The sequence below is a fragment of the Schistocerca gregaria genome, chromosome 7 (genome assembly GCF_023897955.1).
Source record: "Schistocerca gregaria isolate iqSchGreg1 chromosome 7, iqSchGreg1.2, whole genome shotgun sequence".
Taxonomy (NCBI): Eukaryota; Metazoa; Arthropoda; class Insecta; order Orthoptera; family Acrididae; genus Schistocerca; species Schistocerca gregaria.
Window position 1 is genome coordinate 321,496,450 of NC_064926.1, and position 20,811 is coordinate 321,517,260.

Genomic DNA, 20,811 nt, shown 5'->3' on the forward strand with positions numbered 1-20,811 from the left:
CCACCAGGTTGCACAGGGTGTTGTTGAAAACTTGGGCTTATGGCTCCGTGAGGTCTGCGCCACACTCGAATCGTACTATCAACTCTTATCAACTGAAATCGGGTGTCGTCTGATAAGGGCACGGTTTTCCATTTGTCTAGGGTCCAATCGATTTGGTGAACAGCCCAGGAGAGCCTCTGCAGGCGACGTCGTGCTGTTAGCAAAGGGACTCGCGACAGCCGTTTGCTGCCATAGACCATTAACAAAAAAATTTCACCGCTCAGTTCTAACAGATGCATTGATTTCTGCGATTATTTCACTCAATGTTGCTTGTCTATCAGCACTGACAACACTAAGAAAACGCCGCGGGACGCGGTCGTTAAGTGGACATTGTATGTCCTATGTCGCCAATGTTAAATTATCGAATTTTGTGAATCTTGGAAACTTTTTAAGGCACCACCTTACAATTTTCAATAATTATTGAATCCACATTTTTAGATCCACTGGACTAGAATTATTACTAAAATTGTATTGTGGGGCATGTTATCTGTTTTTTTTTTTTTTTTTTCAAACACTCAATATTTTGACAGAATTTTATAAATAAGTGAACATAAAAACAAAACAACTCAGGATATTTTAATTATTCTACTTTCATATGTGTTGAATCTCACACTTTCCATGCTGCGAAAATTTCGTGTCTCTACCATCAGCACGTTTTTAGAAAACTAGTCATTTATTGCAAAAATTGTAGTTCAGAGATATTGAGGTTTAAAACTGTTTTTATTACAAATTCTTATAGAGACTTACATTTCAGCGTCCTTTATACACTTGAATTGCCCTCGCCCACAGTCTGTGTCTTCTTCAGTGTCACAACAGCCCAGTGCTTGCCTCCTCCTTTTCGTTCTTGCTTCTTTTGTCATTTGCTGAGGAGCTAGCTCTGCTTCACGTATACGATATTATCCAGCTCCCTCAGTCGTTTAGCTGTGTTCTGTCCATATCTTACCCCTAACGTCTCCAGAACCTTCAGTCTTTCATAGTTCCCATCATGAAAAGTTATTACGGAATCAGACACTGCTAAAGTCATTAGCCCAACATATACATTTTAGGCACACGGCACCACACAACATTATTGAGGGACTCATTTTCATTCTAGGTCTCCCCATATAAATACCTCTTTAGTATCTCAGGATTTGCCAAATCTTTGTAAATGGATTTGATTGCCTGGATTACTGCCAGAGGAAGAGACTGCTTAAGTGTAAGTTCATGCAGGGGGCCAGAAAATTCAGCTAGCATATATTAACACCAAGTGTTTGATGGAGGTGGACACACATCATGACATGGCTTCTCATCGGTTGCTATTCAATGAAAGGAAGTGTTCTACACGGTTATTTTCATCTTTTATAAATTGTCACAGTTATCTCTAATGGCCTTCCCACAATATTCCTGTAATTCATCAACCACTTTGTCTGTTAATCTTCCAACACATTTTATTGTCTTGCCATCAGACAGTTTTTTGTTACCCATCTTGGTTTTTAGGTTACACAGACTTGTCCCCATGCTTTTCTTGACGTGTCCTACACAAAACAAAGCAACTCACATCCTTCTAGACTGTGTAGTTCCCAAGATATGACTGCCCATCTGTGGCAGTATATGCGTAGCCACGAAATTTGACAGTCACACGTCTACATTGAACTATTCTTTGAAGGTCTCACAACTGTCTGATTTTAATGTATTATACACCAAAATGTTCAGGAAAGTCCAAAGCACATTGTTGTTGTTGTTGTTGTCTTCAGTCCTGAGACTGGTTTGATGCAGCTCTCCATGCTACTCTATCCTGTGCAAGCTTCTTCATCTCCCAGTATCTACTGCAACCTACATCCTTCTGAATCTGCTTAGTGTATTCACCCCTTGGTCTCCCTCTACGATTTTTACCGTCCACGCTGCCCTCCAATACTAAATTGGTGATCCCTTGATGCCTCAGAACATGTCCTACCAACCGATCCCTTCTTCTAGCCAAGTTGTGCCACAAACTTCTCTTCTCCCCAATCCTATTCAATACTTCCTCATTAGTTATGTGAGCTACCCATGTAATCTTCGGCATTCTTCTGTAGCACCACATTTCGAAAACTTCTATTCTCTTCTCCTCCAAACTATTTATCGTCCATGTTTCACTTCCATACGTGGCTACACTCCATACAAATACTTTCAGAAACGTTTTCATGACACTTAAATCTATACTCGATGTTAACAATTTCCTCTTCTTCAGAAACGCTTTCCTTGCCATTGCCAGTCTACATTTTATATTCTCTCTACTTCGACCATTATCAGTTATTTTGCTCCCCAAATAGCAAAACTCCATTACTACTAAACTAATTCCCTCAGCATCACACAACTTAATTCGACTACATTCCATTATCCTCATTTTGCTTTTGTTGATGTTCATCTTATATCCTCCTTTCAAGACACTATCCATTATGTTCAACTGCTCTTCCAAGTCCTTTGCTGTCTCTGACAGGACTACAATGTGGTCGGCAAACCTCAAAGTTTTTATTTCTTCTCCATGGATTTTAATACCTACTCAGAATTTTTCCTTTGTTTCCTTCACTGCTTGCTCAATATAGAGATTGAATAACATCGGGGAGAGGCTACAACCCTGTCTCACTCCCTTCCCAACCACTGCTTCCCTTCATGTCCCTCGACTCACACATTATGAAGTAGAAAACAGCAAATGTCAAATTTGAACGAATTTCACGTACAATGTTCCCATATGTGATAGCTGCTGGCCACTGCGTTGTTCGTGATTAAATGTGGATTTATCAGCGCTCTCTTGTCCTTGTTCACGGAATACTGAATTCCCTAACCGAGGATAGCGCGACTGCAGGGATTTAACCCTTGAACGCTCCCCGTGAGACCCACATTCCCAACATGTCCACACCACTACATTCGAAGTCCGCCTAAGAGATCTTTGCCCGTCATACTCATTACTCGTGGCAGATTAATCTACCAAGTCCCGTACGAGTTCGGGCATTGTGTGTGCGTTTGCACAAGAAGGCCAATGGCCGGGAAGCCATATTTTAACTATACATGAGTATGTTTCCAAACACGTTGTCCTCCTTACCAAGGAGGCCAGGAGCAGGCTGTTTCCGAGTCTTTGGTAGCGTCGCCGAGTGTCGTCACTGCGTTCGCCGGTGCTGTTGCCCACTCCAGTCTCGGAGAGCAGCTCCACCAGCTCCCGCAAGGTTGGCGCTTTCACCACGAAGCACACCAACTGAACGGACAGAACGTAGTGTTAGTGAAATCCAAGTCCTCACTAGATTCTTCGTGACGAGGGGAGGAGGGGATGGGGAGCTGGCGGGGGATGGTGAGGGGGGGGGGGGGGGACAGACAGACACCATGAATAGTCTTCCTGTCTTCAACCAAGCTCCATAGCAGTCTGTGTCTGTGGACCCTGTGCGTGTGTAGATTTATTATGGTAACGCCACCGTAGGTAGTGGATAACTAGCAGTTTTCCGACACTCTGCTACAACCATATTTTCCTTCTTATCCCGTCACTTGGGCCGATTACCGATTAACCTGCTGTTTTAACGATATCTATTTACAGTAAGATATTTGCTTATAAAATTGTAAAGCGAGCCAACAGCGAAAACAATAGTTCACAAAGCCAGCCGCTGTGGCCGATCGGTTCTAGGTGCTTCAGTCTGGAACCGCGCGACCGTTACGGTCGCAGGTTCGAATCCCGCCTCGGGCATGGATGTGTGTGATGTCCTTAGGTTAGTTAGGTTTAAGTAGTTTTAAGTTCTAGGGGACTGATGACCATAGATGTTAAGTCCCATAGTGCTCAGAGCCATTTGAACCAATAGTTCAGATAAACATGCAAATGTCGCCAGCAGCAGGTGAAGAACTCAAATATATGAAGTTATTGAACGGATATGTGTAAAGGGAGATGGCAATTGAATAGTTCAGGAGGACTGGACGTGGTTATAGGAGATGGAACAGAGGAAGCGGAAGAATACGGACTAGACGGCAGGAATAAGAAAAGAGGAAAACTGAGCTCTACAATAAATTTCAGATAGTAACAGCGAATACTCTGTTAAGGAATGGTAGCAGGAGGAGATATTGTATTGTGTATTGAGTACTGAACTGGCAACCTAGAAACGACGGAGAGGCTTCGTCCCGCAGTAGCCCTCACAGTCAGTTGTTCACAGGGCACGGCAGTCCACACACCCAACGGCCGCCACACATCTAACCCAGGGTTACTGCCAGTGGAAACGCCCCCCCCCTTTTTTCCTCCCCCCTTCACCGGGAATGTTTCATACCAGACGAGTATAGGCCGAAATGTTTGCATGGTAATGTAATTATGGAGTACATGTACGTGGAAACAGTGTTTGTGCAGCAATCGCTGAAATAGTGTAACTAAGGCGGAATAAGGGAAACAGACAAGAGGGTATACATTTAGAAAAGGCCTGAAGAAACAGGAAGATTTCAATAGATTGCATTTGGTTCGGGCAACAATTCTGAAAAAGAATGCTGGATTGTAAATTATACATTAGAGCAGACATAGATTCCGATTACAATTTAGTAAAGAGGTTGAAGCTTAAATGACTACTCTGGAAGAATCAGTGTACTATTAACTAGGAATGAACAGATACGCCTCAAGTACTCTGAGGCTGTAAATACCGTGACAATTAATACCTTAGAAGGCAGTTCAGTGAAGGAAGAATGGACATCTCCAAAAAGGGCAGCCACAGAAGATGGAAAGGAAAACTTGGGTATAAGGAAGGTAACTGCGAAGAAACTATGGGTAAGGCAAGAAATACTTCAGTTGAGCGATGAAAGGAGGAAGAACAAAAATTTTCAGGGAAATTCAGTCACTTGGGGACGAAATAAATAGGGAGTACACGGTGACTAAGGTAAAATGGCTACGTGAAAAATGTAGAAAAATCGAAAAAGAAATGTTTACCGCAAGGACTGTCTAAACATATAGAAAAGTCAAAGCGTCCATCAGTGAAATTAAAAGCAAGGTCGGTAACATTAACAGTGCAATGGGAAGTCCATTGCTAAATGTAGAGGAGAGAGCGGGTAAGTGGAGAGAGTACATTGAAAGCCTGTGTGAGGGGGAAGATTTGTTTGATGATGTGATAGACGAAGGAACAGGAGTCTATATAGAAGAAATAAGCGATCCAGTATTCAAAACAAAATTTAAAAGAGCTTTGGAAAACATTCCATCAGAATTTCTAAAATCATCGACTAAATTGGCAAAAACACACGTTGGTGTGTGAAATGTATCAGTGTGGAGATATACCATCTGGGTTTCGCAAAAATATCACCCACACAATTCCGAAGACCGCAAGAGCTGACAGGTGCGTGAATTATCGCATAATCATATTAACAGCTCACGCATCCAAGTTGCTGAAAAGAATATTACATAGAAGATTGGAGAAGAGAACTGAGGATCTGTTAGGCGACTATTAGTCTGCCTTTGGGAAAGGAACGGCAAGCAGAGAGGTGGTTATGATTTGCGGTTAATAATCGAAGCAAGACTGAAGGAAAATTAAGGCATGTTCATAGGATATGACGACTTGGAAAGAGCGTTCGGCAATGTAAAATGGTGCCTGTTTACAAATTCTAGTAAAAATATGGGTAAGCTATAGGGGAAAGACGGCTAGTACACAATATGTACAGGAATCAAGAGAAAGCAATAAGGAATATCTAATGTCTACGCATGAGTTTATTTCCTACAACAATAACATAAACTTTGCCCACGATGTCGTGTCGCGAATGTTGCTGGTCACCATGAACATATCACTAACTACATTGTACTGAAGGAGTTGTTAGTATAGTGACATCGCACAGAATGGTTTCTTTGTAGAGTCACTCTTTTAATTCTTTTCTATAGTGAATCCTACAGGCCTTCGTTTAATAAAGAATTGTGCGATCAAGACTTTTCTATAATTTAAAGTTGCGCCAGATAGAAATATCACCAGCGTATTTTATCATTGGTAAGCTTTCGTCCTGAATTTTAATCCTACCCTTACCGTTCTTTTATTCCCATCATTGCTTCTTCGATTTCCACGGTTAGATTGAAAAATAGATGGAAAATCAGGAAAAAAGCGCTTTGATTGAAAAGGGTGTAAGAAGCGTGTGAGGCAGAGATGTAGTCTTTCACCCGTATTTTTCAATCAATACATCGAAATCGAAGAAGCAGGGATGAAAATAAAAGAATGGTAAGGATGGAATTAAAGTTCAGGGTTAAAGCACACCAATGATAAAATATGCTGTCGACATTTCCGTCTGGCGAAACTGGAAATTACGGAAAAGTCATGATTGCACAGTTCTTTATTAAAAGAACCCTTAGGTAACGCTAGTATTCACTATAGAAATGAAATAAAAGAGTAACTCTACAAATAAACCATTCTGTGCGATGTCACTATACCAACAACTCCTTCGGTACGATGTAGACAGTCAATAGACATCTTGGACAACTTGAAGAGATACGTTTATACGATTTTTTTAGAAAATAAACTTATGTGTTGGCATTAGATAACATTCACACAGCATGAAATGTACGTCGTAAGGTAACATCGTAAAAGATGTAACAGAGTTACCTCTTGTTATAAGACAATATATGTATGCAACCGATAACTGGTACAGTACAATGAAAACATTAAACCAATATAAATCACGAAATAAAATAAGATATGTAAGAGAATAAATTCACAGCCATCAGAAGCTAAAATATTCCCCAAGTATAACCAAATTGAGTCATATGACAATACTCAAATATATACAAGTGACTTGCATCAGAACGATATAGGTAAGCCTAGATGAGTGCGAACAACTTGAAATAAAGTCGAAGGTAAAATTACAATTTAAAAAAAAAAAATATTAAACAGCAAAATTGTAAAATGCTGGATCCTAGAAACAACCTACCTTGAGGCAGATACATGAGAACGCCAAAAATACCATTTTATCATGAATGAGGATCCTAGAAACAGCCTACCTTGAGGCAGATACACGAGAACGCCAAAAATACCATTTTATCATGACTCAGGATGCAGAATTAGAGTCATTACTTGTTAAAAAAACTGATGTCGTAGCTTGAGTAATAGTAAAACAGTGGTCATACTGTTGATGGAGAAGGGGATTCTGCCTGCACATGTAACATTCAATGTAATGTAATGCAATGCGTATACAAGATTATAGAAGTACAGAATTATATTTCGTAGAAAATAAACTCTCTGAATGATAGTGGAAACGAAACCTTTATAACGTCATCCACAGTGTAAAGTACATGTAATATAACTATATTCAAAACGATAAGTTATATTACTGAACCCATAATGAGAAACCCATAGACTGTGAACATACGCGTGTTGTGATAAAATTGTAAAGTAAGTCATATAAACAGTACGAACTATTAATGATACCGAAATACAGCGCACAGATGCGACACGCAAGGTCTGTAGCTAACGAAGTTGCACAGCGAGGCAGTTACAATAGGGTCACATCTTGCGAGTACAGTGGCTCCATCTCTTGAGACTGAGTGAAACTATTGAGGAAGCATGGCGAGATAGTCACGTACAACCAAGCATCAAAAAGATGTCACCATCTATCAGGGCGGAATATTAAGTAATGAAAATTCACCTGTAATGGTTACAGTGTATATACCTCATGAAGAGTAGAAGGTCACTGCTAATCTAAGCAATGTTAGATCAATTGGGTCAAATCTGAGATACATATCTTCTAGTCTCTTGAAATAAATCTGACAACCAATTCCTATTGAAATACTCTTGTTCATGAAATTATCTATGTGACTCAGAAATCTAATGTAATCCCCTCTACCATCCTCCACACCTACAAATCCTTGATCGGTCCCATCATCTGTTATGCCAGTCCCCCCAGTCTCTCCACATCCCCAATCATCATGAACTTCACCTAGCCTTCTGTAGACACCTCTCGTTCCCCACACGGATTCTCTATGACTTGATTCCTTTCCCCCATTTGCTTCTTTTTCTCGAACATATCTGAGTCCTCTACATATCCTGCATCCCCTGGATGCTCGTCTCATCTCCAACCCCCGCTCGCTAACGCGCCTTCACTGTTGTGTCCCGCCTACCCCCCACCTCCAAACCCTTCATCTCCTTTCCAAAGGTAGATTCCATCAACTCTCCCTCCTAGATCATGCCCACTCTCCCTCGGTTTATCCCTCCTATGAACTGTGATCCTCACCTCCCCCTCCGAAACTCTGTCCTTTTTCTCAGCACCCTTCCTCCCCCTTCCATCTTGCTTTTTCCTGCCTCCCCTCTTGTTGACTCCCTTATCTCCCCTGAGTCCTTTTGCTTTCCCCTCCTCTGCCTCCTCCACTCCTTCTCGTGTCTCCCCTCTCCCCCTTTTATGTGTCCTCTCCCTCCATCAGCTCCCCCATCTGATTTTGCTTTTCCTCTCCTCCCCTCCTTTTTTCCCTTTCATCTGTTCTCCCCCCCCTCCCCCATCTACCTTCGTGTCTTGTCTATAGTGCAGTTTTAAATGAGTGTTCAGTGTTGTGTGTCCCTTTTCAGTGTTATGACAGACATCATATGTCGCTAGGTGTGTTTTTTAACTCTTGCAAACAGAAAACAGACTGTCGCCATGTGTTTTAATTGTTCCTGTCTAATTACTATGTAGTTTAATCAGCATCACCAACCATTTGTTTTTATATTTTCACTTTCGCAACTTTTCGCCATGTTACAGTTTTACGGTCACCGTTTCATCGCCTGTTTTTATTGTTTGTTATCTACACGTTACGTTTTTTAGGCTGCGTGGCGGTAATTACTCTGCTGCCAGCTCGTGCCCCTGTGAGGCGAGGGGGGTGCCTAAATTCAATAAAGGAAAGAAAATTTAATGTATATATATTTCGGATCGTTTCAAAATGATGGCTATGAGGGGCGACATGCAAAAATTCAAGCCTATCAGCTATCGCTAACACTCTATGCATGTTCGTTTCTAAATGATGTCACAAAGCACTTGCTTTATTCGTATATGAATGCTACTGCATCTAATAATGAAACCCCTCCATGTCTTTCCAATAAAGAAATTATCGCAGAAACCACACTTTGTCTTATATATATATATCTGGTTTACAAACAACATACCTTGGTTCCTGTCCTACATCATGCTTTATTTGCATGAGTAAATTAAGTCTGGTTTTAACGAAACATTGAAATTAGTCTTTTTGAAGATCTTCGCAATTTCGTCACAGTTGAAATCAGTGAAGGTTAAATTAACAAAGCTACCTTTCCTCTTTTTTTATTACTTTGTATTTCTTCTTCTTCTTACAGAGTAGAACAATTTTCAAATACCTTCAGCTTTATACCCCTTTGCTACACATAACTGAGCAATTGTTTGCAGCTTCTTCTATCTTGCCAACTGACTTACATCTAAACACAAAATTCTATGATCATGGAGCGAAAATACACCCTTTTGTGCCACATTCTTGTTCTTCTTGTGGCTTCACAACCCTGAATGGGTCTTTGCTTACTTTACAGTATTTTTCCATTCTGCTCTCTCGTTTACTTTCCTTCTTTTCCCTTTTATTCCTGCGTATCTGATGTTTTCCCTCAAGCCGTCCAGCCACCGTTTACGTGGTAGACCTTATTTGTAGTTCTTGTGTCCTCCATCCTCAGGACATGCCCCAGCCAGGCTATTCTTTTACTTTTAAGTAGTCTTACAATATCAGTTCCTTGTATGAGATGATCCACATCACAATTGGTTCTTGATCTCCAGGTATCTTCTCTCGGACCCCTCCATAAATATTCGGTAGCATCCGTCGTTCAAATACTCTAATTTATTCTTCGACTGTGCTGGTTTATGGTCACGCTTCACTTCCATGTGTAAACAATGGCCTGATCATAACCTTATAGTCATTTCGAACTGTCAGTTTACGATCCTGGATGGCATTAGCTTTCCAAATGTGTGATAATATCTACTACCAGTTAAAATGCGGGATTTTACGCGTATTTCAGTGGACATAGAAATTGCTTTATTAATATTAGCCCCTGGGTATTCAAAATCCTCTACATGATGAAAATTAAAACCTTCTGCTGACCAGTTATCCACATTATTGCCTCCTATTCTACGGAGTTTCTTATGTTTAGTTTTTAGTTCGTTAATTTCCAGTGCCCTATGCAGTGGGGGTTCTTTTCTTTCAGTTCCACTACCACTGTCTCCAGTGACTTCCTTCGCCCACTAACAACTGCAACGTCGTTATCATGTGTAGCCAACTACATGGTTCTTATTCCTATGTGCTCAGTTTTTTGCAGTTTTAGTATAATTACTTCCAAGCTAAAACTGAAATGCATTGTTGAAAGAGCATCACCTTGTCTAACGCTCTTACTAATACCGGAACAGTTGGTTAATTCCCTTTCCGCTATCAACATTGCGTTGGAACCTGCCTAGGTTGCCTTAATAACCGAAATATATTGGGGTGGTATGCCTAGCACTTTTATATCTTCCAACATTTCCCTTTTTAGACTATCGAAGACATGACTGAAGTCAACGTACATGTTACTGAGTCCTGTCTTAAATTCATATGCTTTTCTCTGTATTTGTCTAAGTACGAGTATTTGGTCCACAACTCATATGTTAAACATAAATCCGTGCTGATAATCACCCAATTTATCTTCCACATTTGAGACCTATCTATTTTAGAGGATTCCGGATAAAACACTATCTCTCTTATGTGTGAGCTGGATTACACCTATGGTCCATTCTTCTGGAATTCTTTCTTTATTCCAGATTAAACAGACAATTTATATATCCGTTTGTGTAAAGTAATGCCTCATCTCTTTAGACGCTCGAAAATTAGACCATCATTTCCTGGAGATTTGTGATTTTTTAAATGATATACCATTTTCCGTAGTTCTATTTTTAGTTCTGCTGCATGGTATATCCATTACTCCCTGTCGGTGTGATTACTCTACAACAGTTCTTTAAAATATTCTCGCCATCTTTTCACTTCTTTCCCCATTTTCATTTTCTGTCAGCAAGTTTCCATCTTTGTACTTGGAGCCTATTATTTTAGATCTATAACCTTTGTTACGTCTTTTAATTTCTTTTAAAATTTTCTACCCTCATTCCTACTACAGTGCTCCTTCATATCTTCTACCTTCCTTTTTAGGGCTTCTATTTTTCTTATGCATATCTTTGCCGCTTCTATCTCCCTTTCGTTATTCATAGCCTGGTTAATTCTCGTATTTCATTGAACACATGATAGTCTTGCCTCTTTCTTCTGTGGTGACATTACTCGTTGTTAATAATGACTTCAGGTGCATGTAGGTTTACGAAATATTCTGGAAAGAAGACTACTGTCAAAAGTGAACTTACTATTACGTTACATGGAGATGAAGCAGGCACATAAATATCCTCATTACATTCTTCATACACCAATAATTTCTCATCTACAAAACAACGCTATGATTTAATTTTTGGTACAATATCTTAATTGGATTTCATAAATATGTAATTAAAGTGACTGACCTGTAGGTTAACAGCGAGTGGATTACCCACAGCTAAAGCATTTAGCTATGAGTACAATTTTTCGTTAAAAGTAAAGGCATTGCAAGACAAAGAAAGTTGTAATAACTTGATTAGTTCCAAAACCTCAACATGGGAAAGCTTATTATGTGTCAATAAATTACTTCTGATTATATTAAGAGTTACACTAATTTGTATACAGTTGTACAAACTGACAATATCCAGTGAAACTAAGTGGGTACCATCTGGGACATGAAGGATTTTGATTCTATTCATTAATTCATAGTAACGTTTCACAAAGAAAACTTTAGAAAAGATTAAGCTTTTTTAATGTTTTGTTGAAAAATCTGTTAAGTTTACAATTAGCTCTCGAACAATTACTAATACTCAGCCTTCCGTAACTTCACATTAGACCTAAGATCCAGTATTTTTGTGGTCATCATAAGAACACTTTTCTTCTGAAAATCAGTTTCAAACAAGAAATTGGTCTTTGACAAATACCTTTATGTCATTGTGAAACTTATTCATCGAAATGCCTGAGATCTCAACTATTCCTGTCCTTGAAGAAATCTGCAGCTTTTTTAAGCAATATGTGCCACAAATAAGGTCCACATAGCTACCTTTATTTGATTTCGTGGCAATAATATGCATGTCATGGAGCGTTTATTAAGCAGTTTTAAAATGTGATTGCAGTCTTTAGTATTCTTGAGTAAAGTTTTGAAATCTCTGAGAGCTAACGCAACTTCGGGTTGCTGACACTTTGAAAGCTTAACGTACTCACATACTGTTTTAATCTCTACAATCGAGTTTTTTAAACGCTGTTTATTCATACGAGGAGCAAGGTTGTGCTTACGATCTTTGTTCAAGGTTCATCTGGGGAAAATCCAACGTTAAAAAGATTAGCTACACGATCTACAAAATTGTAAACGTTCGCCATGCCGCAAGCATCATATTTGAAATAAACGCATAATCTGAACCGTTAACATTCCTGTTTAAGAAATATCTTTTTCAAACAAAGTAGCGTTACATAAATTTAGTGACCTTAGATAAATCTATATGAGAAACCAACTTCCGTAAATAACAATGAGGAACGAACGCTTTCCGACTCATTGTGGCTTTTATCCTGCAACCATCACGAAGCTCAATTTTGACAAGAGCTGCTTCAGATCTAAGAACAGCCTCATGAAAACTTGCTGAATGATTTTTACAATTGAATTTTGCGTAATTACGAGTAACACTGTAACCCTTGGCCTAGAAAGATACCATTACATCCTACTACTGATACTCGACGAGGCACAAATTCCATTACTTGATGAAAAAATATATCCACGCAGAGGCAAGCGACCACTTAGATTTGTCACAACTTGGAAATACAGAAAGGTGTAGATAGCATAGTTCTTTAATAAGTCTTACGTGTTTAAAAATACAGTAGAGTAGTGATCCCTATAAAGAATTTTCTATTTTTACAGTTAATATTATACTTACATTTAAATCAAACATTAGTAAAAGGTTCGTCAAATGAGAAGGTAGAGAGAATATAAAGTCATATTTGACACTACCGTTGTCTATCGGAAGAGGACCAGTGCCAGACTCACTGTGCCGAATAAGCTATCTGACCCGCAGGCTATCAGCAGTTCTGATGGAATATCATCATCTCCCGAGGCCTTGTTTCGACTTAGATTTTTGGGCGTTCTGTCACATTCTACTCGGAGAATCATATCTCATATCATCTTAATCTACGTTCCCTGTCCTTCCTATAACACTACCAAAAGTTCATCATCTTTGTATAGACCCTCTAATACTCCTTCCACTTTTCAGCTTTCCTTTCTTTGCTTAGGACTGCTGTTCCACTTGGGCTCCTGGTATTCATACAGGTGATTCCCTTTTCTCCAAGGCATCTTTAAGTTCCTGTAGACGGTGTCAATCTTTCCCCTAGGTAAATACGCTTCTAAATCAGTACATTTGACCTATAGCCATTCCTGCTTAGCCATTTTGCGCTTTCTGTCAGTTTCATTGTTCACACTTTTTATTCCTTTTGGCAGGTTTCCTTTGCTCCATTTTTATACTTTATCCTTTCGTCAATTAAATTCAATATCTCTTGCGTTATCCGAGGACGTATACCAATAAATTGTGAACAGAGTCCATATCTTAAAATTTAAAAACTGGTTCCTAAATCTTTGTCTTACCTTTATACTATAAATGAGAAACCTACCGGTTGCTCCAGGTCTCTTCCTGTTATACAATCTGTCTTAAACCTACTGGTGCCTCCAGGTCTCTTTCAAATACACAATCCCCCTTTATGATTCTTAAACTAAGTTTTAGAGATGGTTAAATTATGCTCTGTACAATTTTCTATTAGGTGACTTGCTCTTTCATTCTATTCTCCCAATCCCTATTCACCTACTCTTTTTCCTTCTCTTCGTTTTCTTATTGTCGAATCCCAGCCCCTCCTCACACTTAAATTTTCCTCTCCTTTGACTACCTGAATAATTTGCTTTACCTCATCATACATATTTCAAGTCTCTTCATTAACCGCGGAGATAGTAAGATTACAGACTTCTACTACTGTGGTAAGGGTGGGTTTCGTGTCTATCTTGGCAACGATTATCTGTTCAGTATGCTGTTCATGGTGGCTTATCCGCACTGTTATTTTCCTATTCATTATTAAACCTACTCTTGCGTTGCCCCTATTTCATTCTGTATTTGTAACGCTATTTTCACCTGATCAGGAGTCCTGTTCCTCCCGCAACCGAACTTCACAGTCTCCCACTATATCTATAAAATTGGCGTGCATGGAAGCTGGCAAGATAAACAGAAGTTCTAAGAAGGTAACTGCAAAGAAACCTTAAGTAACACGAGGAACACTTTATTTGAGCTATGAAAGAAGGAAGAACAAACATGTTCAGGGAAATTCTGGGATACAGAAATACAAGACACTTAAGTGCGAGATAAATAGAAAGTGCAGCGAAGCTGAGGCGAATGACTGTGTGAAAAATGTAAAGAATTCTTAAGGAAATGATTCTTTGGTGATATTGAAAGCAAGGTTGGAAACAGTGACATTGTTAAATGCAGAGGAGAGAGCGGACAGATGGACTCAGGACACTGATGACCTCTAAGTGAGGGGAAACATGTACGATGACGGGATGGAAGAAGAAACAGAAGTCGATATAGAACAGTACCAGAATCAGAATTTAAAAGAGCTTTCGAGGAATTAACATCAAATAAGGCGGAAAGGATCGATAATGTTCCATCCGAATTTCTAAAATTCTGGGGAAAGTGGTAACAAAATGACTTTTTAAGTTCCTGTGTAGAATATATGAATATCTCATGCATCAAGTTGTTGGCAAGAATAAAATACAGAAGAATGGAAAAGAAAATTGAGCATGTCTTATATGATGATCAGTTGGATCATTTTTAATTGTTATTATAATTTATTAATCAGTCCTCTGACTGGTTTGATGCGGCCCGTCACGAATTCCTCTCCAGTGCCAACCTCTTCGTCTAAGAGTCGCACTTGCAATAAATGCCGGAAGTCTTTCAGTTTTAACCCTCTGTAGAAGTCATTCCCTGATGTCTTAACAGATGTCCTACCATCCTGCCTCTGCTTCATGTCAGTGTACATCATACGATCCTTTCGTCAGCTATTCGGCGGAGAACTTCATCATTTCTTACCTTATCAGTTAGGCTTTGGAAAGGCGAAGCTACAAGACAGGCTTTCCTGATTTTGGAAGCAACACTAAAGAAAAATCAAGACACGTATATAGGATTTGTCGACCTACACTCCTGGAAATTGAAATAAGAACACCTTGAATTCATTGTCCCAGGAAGGGGAAACTTTATTGACACATTCCTGGGGTCAGATACATCACATGATCACACTGACAGAACCACAGGCACATAGACACAGCCAACAGAGCATGCACAATGTCGGCACTAGTACAGTGTATATCCACCTTTCGCAGCAATACAGGCTGCTATTCTCCCATGTAGTCCTGTGGAACGGCTTGCCATGCCATTTCCACCTGGCGCCTCAGTTGGACCAGCGTTCGTGCTGGACGTGCAGACCGCGTGAGACGACGCTTCATCCAGTCCCAAACATGCTCAATGGGGGACAGATCCGGAGAGCTTGCTGGCCAGGGTAGTTGACTTACACCTTCTAGAGCACGTTGGGTGGCACGCAATACATGCAGACGTGCATTGTCCTGTTTGAACAGCAAGTTCCCTTGCCGGTCTAGGAATGGTAGAACGATGGGTTCGATGACGGTTTGGATGTACCGTGCACTATTCAGTGTCCCCTCGACGATCACCAGAGGTGTACGGCCAGTGTAGGAGATCGCTCCCCACATCATGATGCCGGGTGTTGGTCCTGTGTGCCTCGGTCGTATGCAGTCCTGATTGTGGCGCTCACCTGCACGGCGCCAAACACGCATACGACCATCATTGGCACCGAGGCAGAAGCGACTCTCATCGCTGAAGACGACACGTCTCCATTCGTCCCTCCATTCACGCCTGTCGCGACACCACTGGAGGCGGGCTGCACGATGTTGGGGCGTGAGCGGAAGACGGCCTAACGGTGTGCAGGACCGTAGCCCAGCTTCTTGGAGACGGTTGTGAATGGTCCTCGCCGATACCCCAGGAGCAACAGTGTCCCTAATTTGCTGGGAAGTGGCGGTGCGGTCCCCTACGGCACTGCGTAGGATCCTACTGTCTTGGCGTGCATCCGTGCGTCACTACGGTCCGGTCCCAGGTCGACGGGCACGTGCACCTTCCGCCGACCACTGGCGACAACATCGATGAACTTCGGAGACCTCACGCCCCACGTGTTGAGCAATTCGGCGGTACGTCCACCTGGCCTCCCGCATGCCCACTATACGCCCTCGCTCAAAGTCCGTCAACTGCACATACGGTTCACGTCCACGCTGTCGCGGCATGCTACCAGTGTTAAAGACTGCGATGGAGCTCCGTATGCCACGGCAAACTGGCTGACACTGACGGCGGCGGTGCACAAATGCTGCGCAGCTAGCGCCATTCGACGGCCAACACCGCGGTTCCTGGTGTGTCCGCTGTGCCGTGCGTGTGATCATTGCTTGTACAGCCCTCTCGCAGTGTCCGGAGCAAGTATGGTGGGTCTGATACACTGGTGTCAATGTGTTCTTTTTTCCATTTCCAGGAGTGTACCAGGCCAAGCCACTTTTACTAGTATCAAACATAGGTCTTAATTTGAGGAAGAAAATTATGTGTATGTACGTTTGGAGCATACCATTGTATGGTAGTGAAACATGGACTGAGGGGGAACCGGAACAGAAGAGAATCGAAACATTTTAGATCCAGTGCCACAGAAGAAAGTTGAAAATTAGGTAGGCTGATAAGGTAAGGAACGAGGAGGTTCTCCTCAGAATGGGTGAGGAAAGGAGAACATAGAAAACACTGGCAAGAAGAAGGGACAGAATGGTAACATATCCATTAAAACATCAGGGACTTTCTTCCATGCTACTAGATGGCGCTGCTGAGGTTAAAAACTGTAGAGAAAGACAAGAGAAAGAATACATAAATCATATAATTTAGGGCGTAGGTTGCAGGTTTTACTCTGAGATGAAGTAGTTGGCAGAAGAGAGGGGAATAAAAGATGGATCGACATGAATCCGTGAGAGAATGGTGCACTGGTTGACCACACTGCGAACGTGGCCCGATTTGTTTGCTTATTACTGCGTACTGCATCAGATGGGTACACGGAATGGTGTGTCATTTGCAGTCATGTGGCTCATAGTAATGACACTGGATGTAAGGGTATTCTAATCAACAGAAAGCGGAGACTAGAGTCCCAACCTTCAATGACAATTTTTCTTTCACCCAGTAAGACTTGCTGGTGTTAGTGAATTCAGCTGCAACTTCATCACTCTTCGAGTGAACCTTGCGGAGAGACTACTATTCAACGAGGCGTTTGGAGGCTGGTACCGCTCAAAAGGCTATTCTCACAGCGGCGCGTAAGGCTGCATTGTAACGGACTGGAGACGTCTCACAAGTCATGATTTTGCTGCATTCCAAGTGATGCAAGGCGTCGATTTCACCTGCTGCCAAATCAATCGTTTAACTCGAAACATCTGCAGAATGTAATTTAGCCACGACGTTATTCTGTGATATTTTGTAGGTATTTCTCGTAATAAGATTTGGGCTCAATCATTCATGATACCGTTGGTAGAAACTACGATGTTTCTTTAAAACCCTATCGGTGACTATGTGTTGCCCTTTGTTCAACATCTTCGTGATGAATGTGCTAGTGGCGCTCAACTTTTCTCATAGGGTGGCATCCGTACATTCCTGGTTTGATGAAGCCGGCCGTTGTGGACGAGCGGTTCTAGGCGCTTCAGTCTGAAACCGAATGACCTCTACTGTCACAGGTTCGAGTCCTGCCTCGGGCATGGATGCGTGTGATGTCCTTAGGTTACTTACGTTTAAGTAGTTCTAAGTTGTAGGGGACAGATGACCTCAGATGTTAAGTCCCATAGTGCTCAGAGCCATTTGAACCATTTTGGTTTGATGATACCTCGTAGAATAAATCTCTGTATTAAAAAGAAGACAGCGATGGATATCATAGCTCATTATTCCAACTCTGAGTTGTCATAATTAATATCTGTGAATTATGTTTTCTATTAATATACTGGAAAAGTGAATAACTTTGTTCCTTTTCTCTTCTTGCTTGGTTCAAGGTCAAGTGGAAGCACTGTTAATTTTCGTGAATTGATAATTAACGTTAGTTTATCTATGTTTCTATTTAATAGCATTCGGTTTATTACTATTTATCACTAATGTTTAAATTTTTTGAGTGCTTTTAATGCTCTGGAAGTGGTCGGTTTAGTGACGCAACGATCTCGCGTCGTAAGCACACTGTCGTTCATGCATTTCAGTACTTGAAAATCGAGCCTGCCATCCATGTCTTTGACGGAGTATCATCGTTAGTATTATCATGCAAACCTATTCTTTGCATTAAAACTTGCCAATAACACTGTTTTTTGTCTCAAGCTTGCCGTTTTTTTAACGACGATTTCTGAGCCTAAAGCATTAACAACATAAGAAAAAGGTATTCCATGGGAATAAGATTAACTAATGATTCAACTAATCAAATCTCAAGTGCACATTTATACGTATATGTTTTTGCCATTCTCTTGCTGTTGTACATGCGATGGGGCCTTTCCTCCGTTTTCACATTCTTACTTGAAAAGTAATATAAAATCCACACCGGTACGATGAGGGTAACATTACACTACTCTATTTCTAGTCGGTGTTATGAATGATAACTAGCTCTAAATGTAGCAAAATGTAAGTTAATATAGGTGAGTAGAAAAAGAAGGCCCGTAATGTTCTAACACAGCACTAGAAATGTGCTGCTAGGCACACTCACGTCGATGAAACATTTAGTCGTAACGTTGCTAAGTAGGGAAGTTGAATGGACGACTTCGGTTTGTCGCTAGAATTTTTGGGAACTGTGACCTTTAAAGGAGACCGGCACAAAGATGACACTCATGAGCCAGAGGCAGATGGCGGGGGGGGGGGGGGGGGAGAATGGGTCTGGAGGAGGGGGAAGAACGAGGAGGAAGGAAGGAAAAAAACGAAAAGGGGGGAAGGGAACCAAGAAGGGAGAGGACTAATAAAGGGGGAGAAGGGCAGACACAAGAGGGAATGAGAGGAGGCAGAAGAGGGAAATGCAAAAGGACTCGGGGGAGAGAAGGGGGCAAAGAGAGGGGAGGTGGTGAAGAAAGAGGATGAAATGGGGGAGAGGGAGCCCAGGAAAAGGACAGACGAAAGGAGGGGGAGTGAGGATGAGAGTTGATAGGAGGGATAAATGGAGGGAGAGAGGGCATCATCCAGGAGGGGGGGGGGGGGTTGATTGAAGCCACCTTGGGAAAGGAGATGTAGGGTGTAGAGATGGAGGGTAGGGGGGACACAACTGAGAAGACGTGGCAGGGGGTGGGGATGGGAGACGAGAGGAGCAACCAGGGGGTGAGGGGGTTCAAGGCGGCGGGAGGTGTAGAGGATGTGGATATGTTCGAGGAATAGGTGTAGATGGGGGAAAGGAATGAGAACACAGAGGATGTGTGTGGGGGTTGGGAGGCATATACGAAAGGCGAGGCAGAGGTCATGATGCTCAAGGATCTGGAGGGACTTATAGAATTTTTGGGGGGGGGGGCAGATATCCAGGCAGGACTGGCATAACAGAGGATGGGACAGATTAAGGATTTGTAGGTGATGGTAAAGGGGTACAACCCCCATGTCCGGCCAGAGACGAGGTTGAGGAGTCAGAGGAGGTTGTGGGCTTATGATTGGATGGAGCGGAGATGAGGTATCCAGGCGAGGTGACGGTCAATGGTGAGGTCAAGGTAGGTGAGGGTGGGGGTGAGGCGGACAGGACGGGTACAGACAGTAAGGGAGAAATCCAGGAGCCGGAAGGAGCGAATGGTACGACCTACGATGATTGCCTGGGTATTGGAAGGATTGATTTTCAGGAGCCACTGGTTACACCATGCAGTAAAAAGGTCAAGGTGATTCTGGAGAAGGCGTTGGGACCGTTGGAGGGTAGGAGCGAGGGCGAGGAATGCGGTGTCATCAGCATATTGCAAGAGGTGTACTGGAGGGGGGGGGGGGGTTGGGGCATATCTGCCGTGTACAGGAGGTAGAGGAGAGGGGAGAGGACAGAGCCCTGGGGCACATCTGGAAAGGGGTAGAAGGTGTGGGAATTGGCATAGAAGGGGCGGTGGGAGAGGTAGGAGGCCATCAGACGGATGTAGTTGATAGGAAGGGCGTAGGTTTGGAGTTTAAACAGGAGACCAGGATGCCAGACACGGTCGTAGGCCTTTTCGAGGTCAAGGGAGACAAAAATGGCGGAACGATGGCAGTTAAGCTGGAGAGAGAGGAGATGAGTGAGGTGGAGGAGTTGGTCATCAGCAGTGAAGGAAGGTCGAAAGCCACATTGGGTGTTGGCGAGGAGGTGGTTTTGGCGGAGGTGGTGATGGATGCGCCGGGAAAGGATGGATTCCAAGAGCTTGCTGAACACCGATGGGTGACAGATAGGACGATAGGAAGAGGCATCAGATGGAGGCTTCTTGGGTTTGGAGAACATCTGCCTGAGCGAGAGGCAGGCGCTTAAATACTCTATCGGGGGTGCCGCTATTGGCCGCTGGAACCACGTGTTCCATTGTGGCGCCCTCACACTAAATACGGGCCAGGAGGTGCGCGCCGCCACTGGTTTCGGCGCGATGGTGCAGAGACCTCGAGGGGACTTCAACGTCCATGACGTCTGGCGCGGATTCAAATTCCGAGGCGCGC

At 42.2% G+C, this 20,811-nt stretch overlaps 1 protein-coding gene across 1 annotated transcript in view; it reads right to left on the bottom strand.

The window, feature by feature from the left end:
- Window positions 1–20,811, bottom strand: part of LOC126282385 (uncharacterized) — a 28,677-nt gene that overhangs the window by 4,314 nt on the left and 3,552 nt on the right. The window contains exon 2 of the mRNA XM_049982041.1: window positions 3,098–3,247. Within this exon, the coding sequence (XP_049837998.1) occupies window positions 3,098–3,247 (150 nt within the window). The remainder of the gene's footprint in view (window positions 1–3,097; window positions 3,248–20,811) is intronic.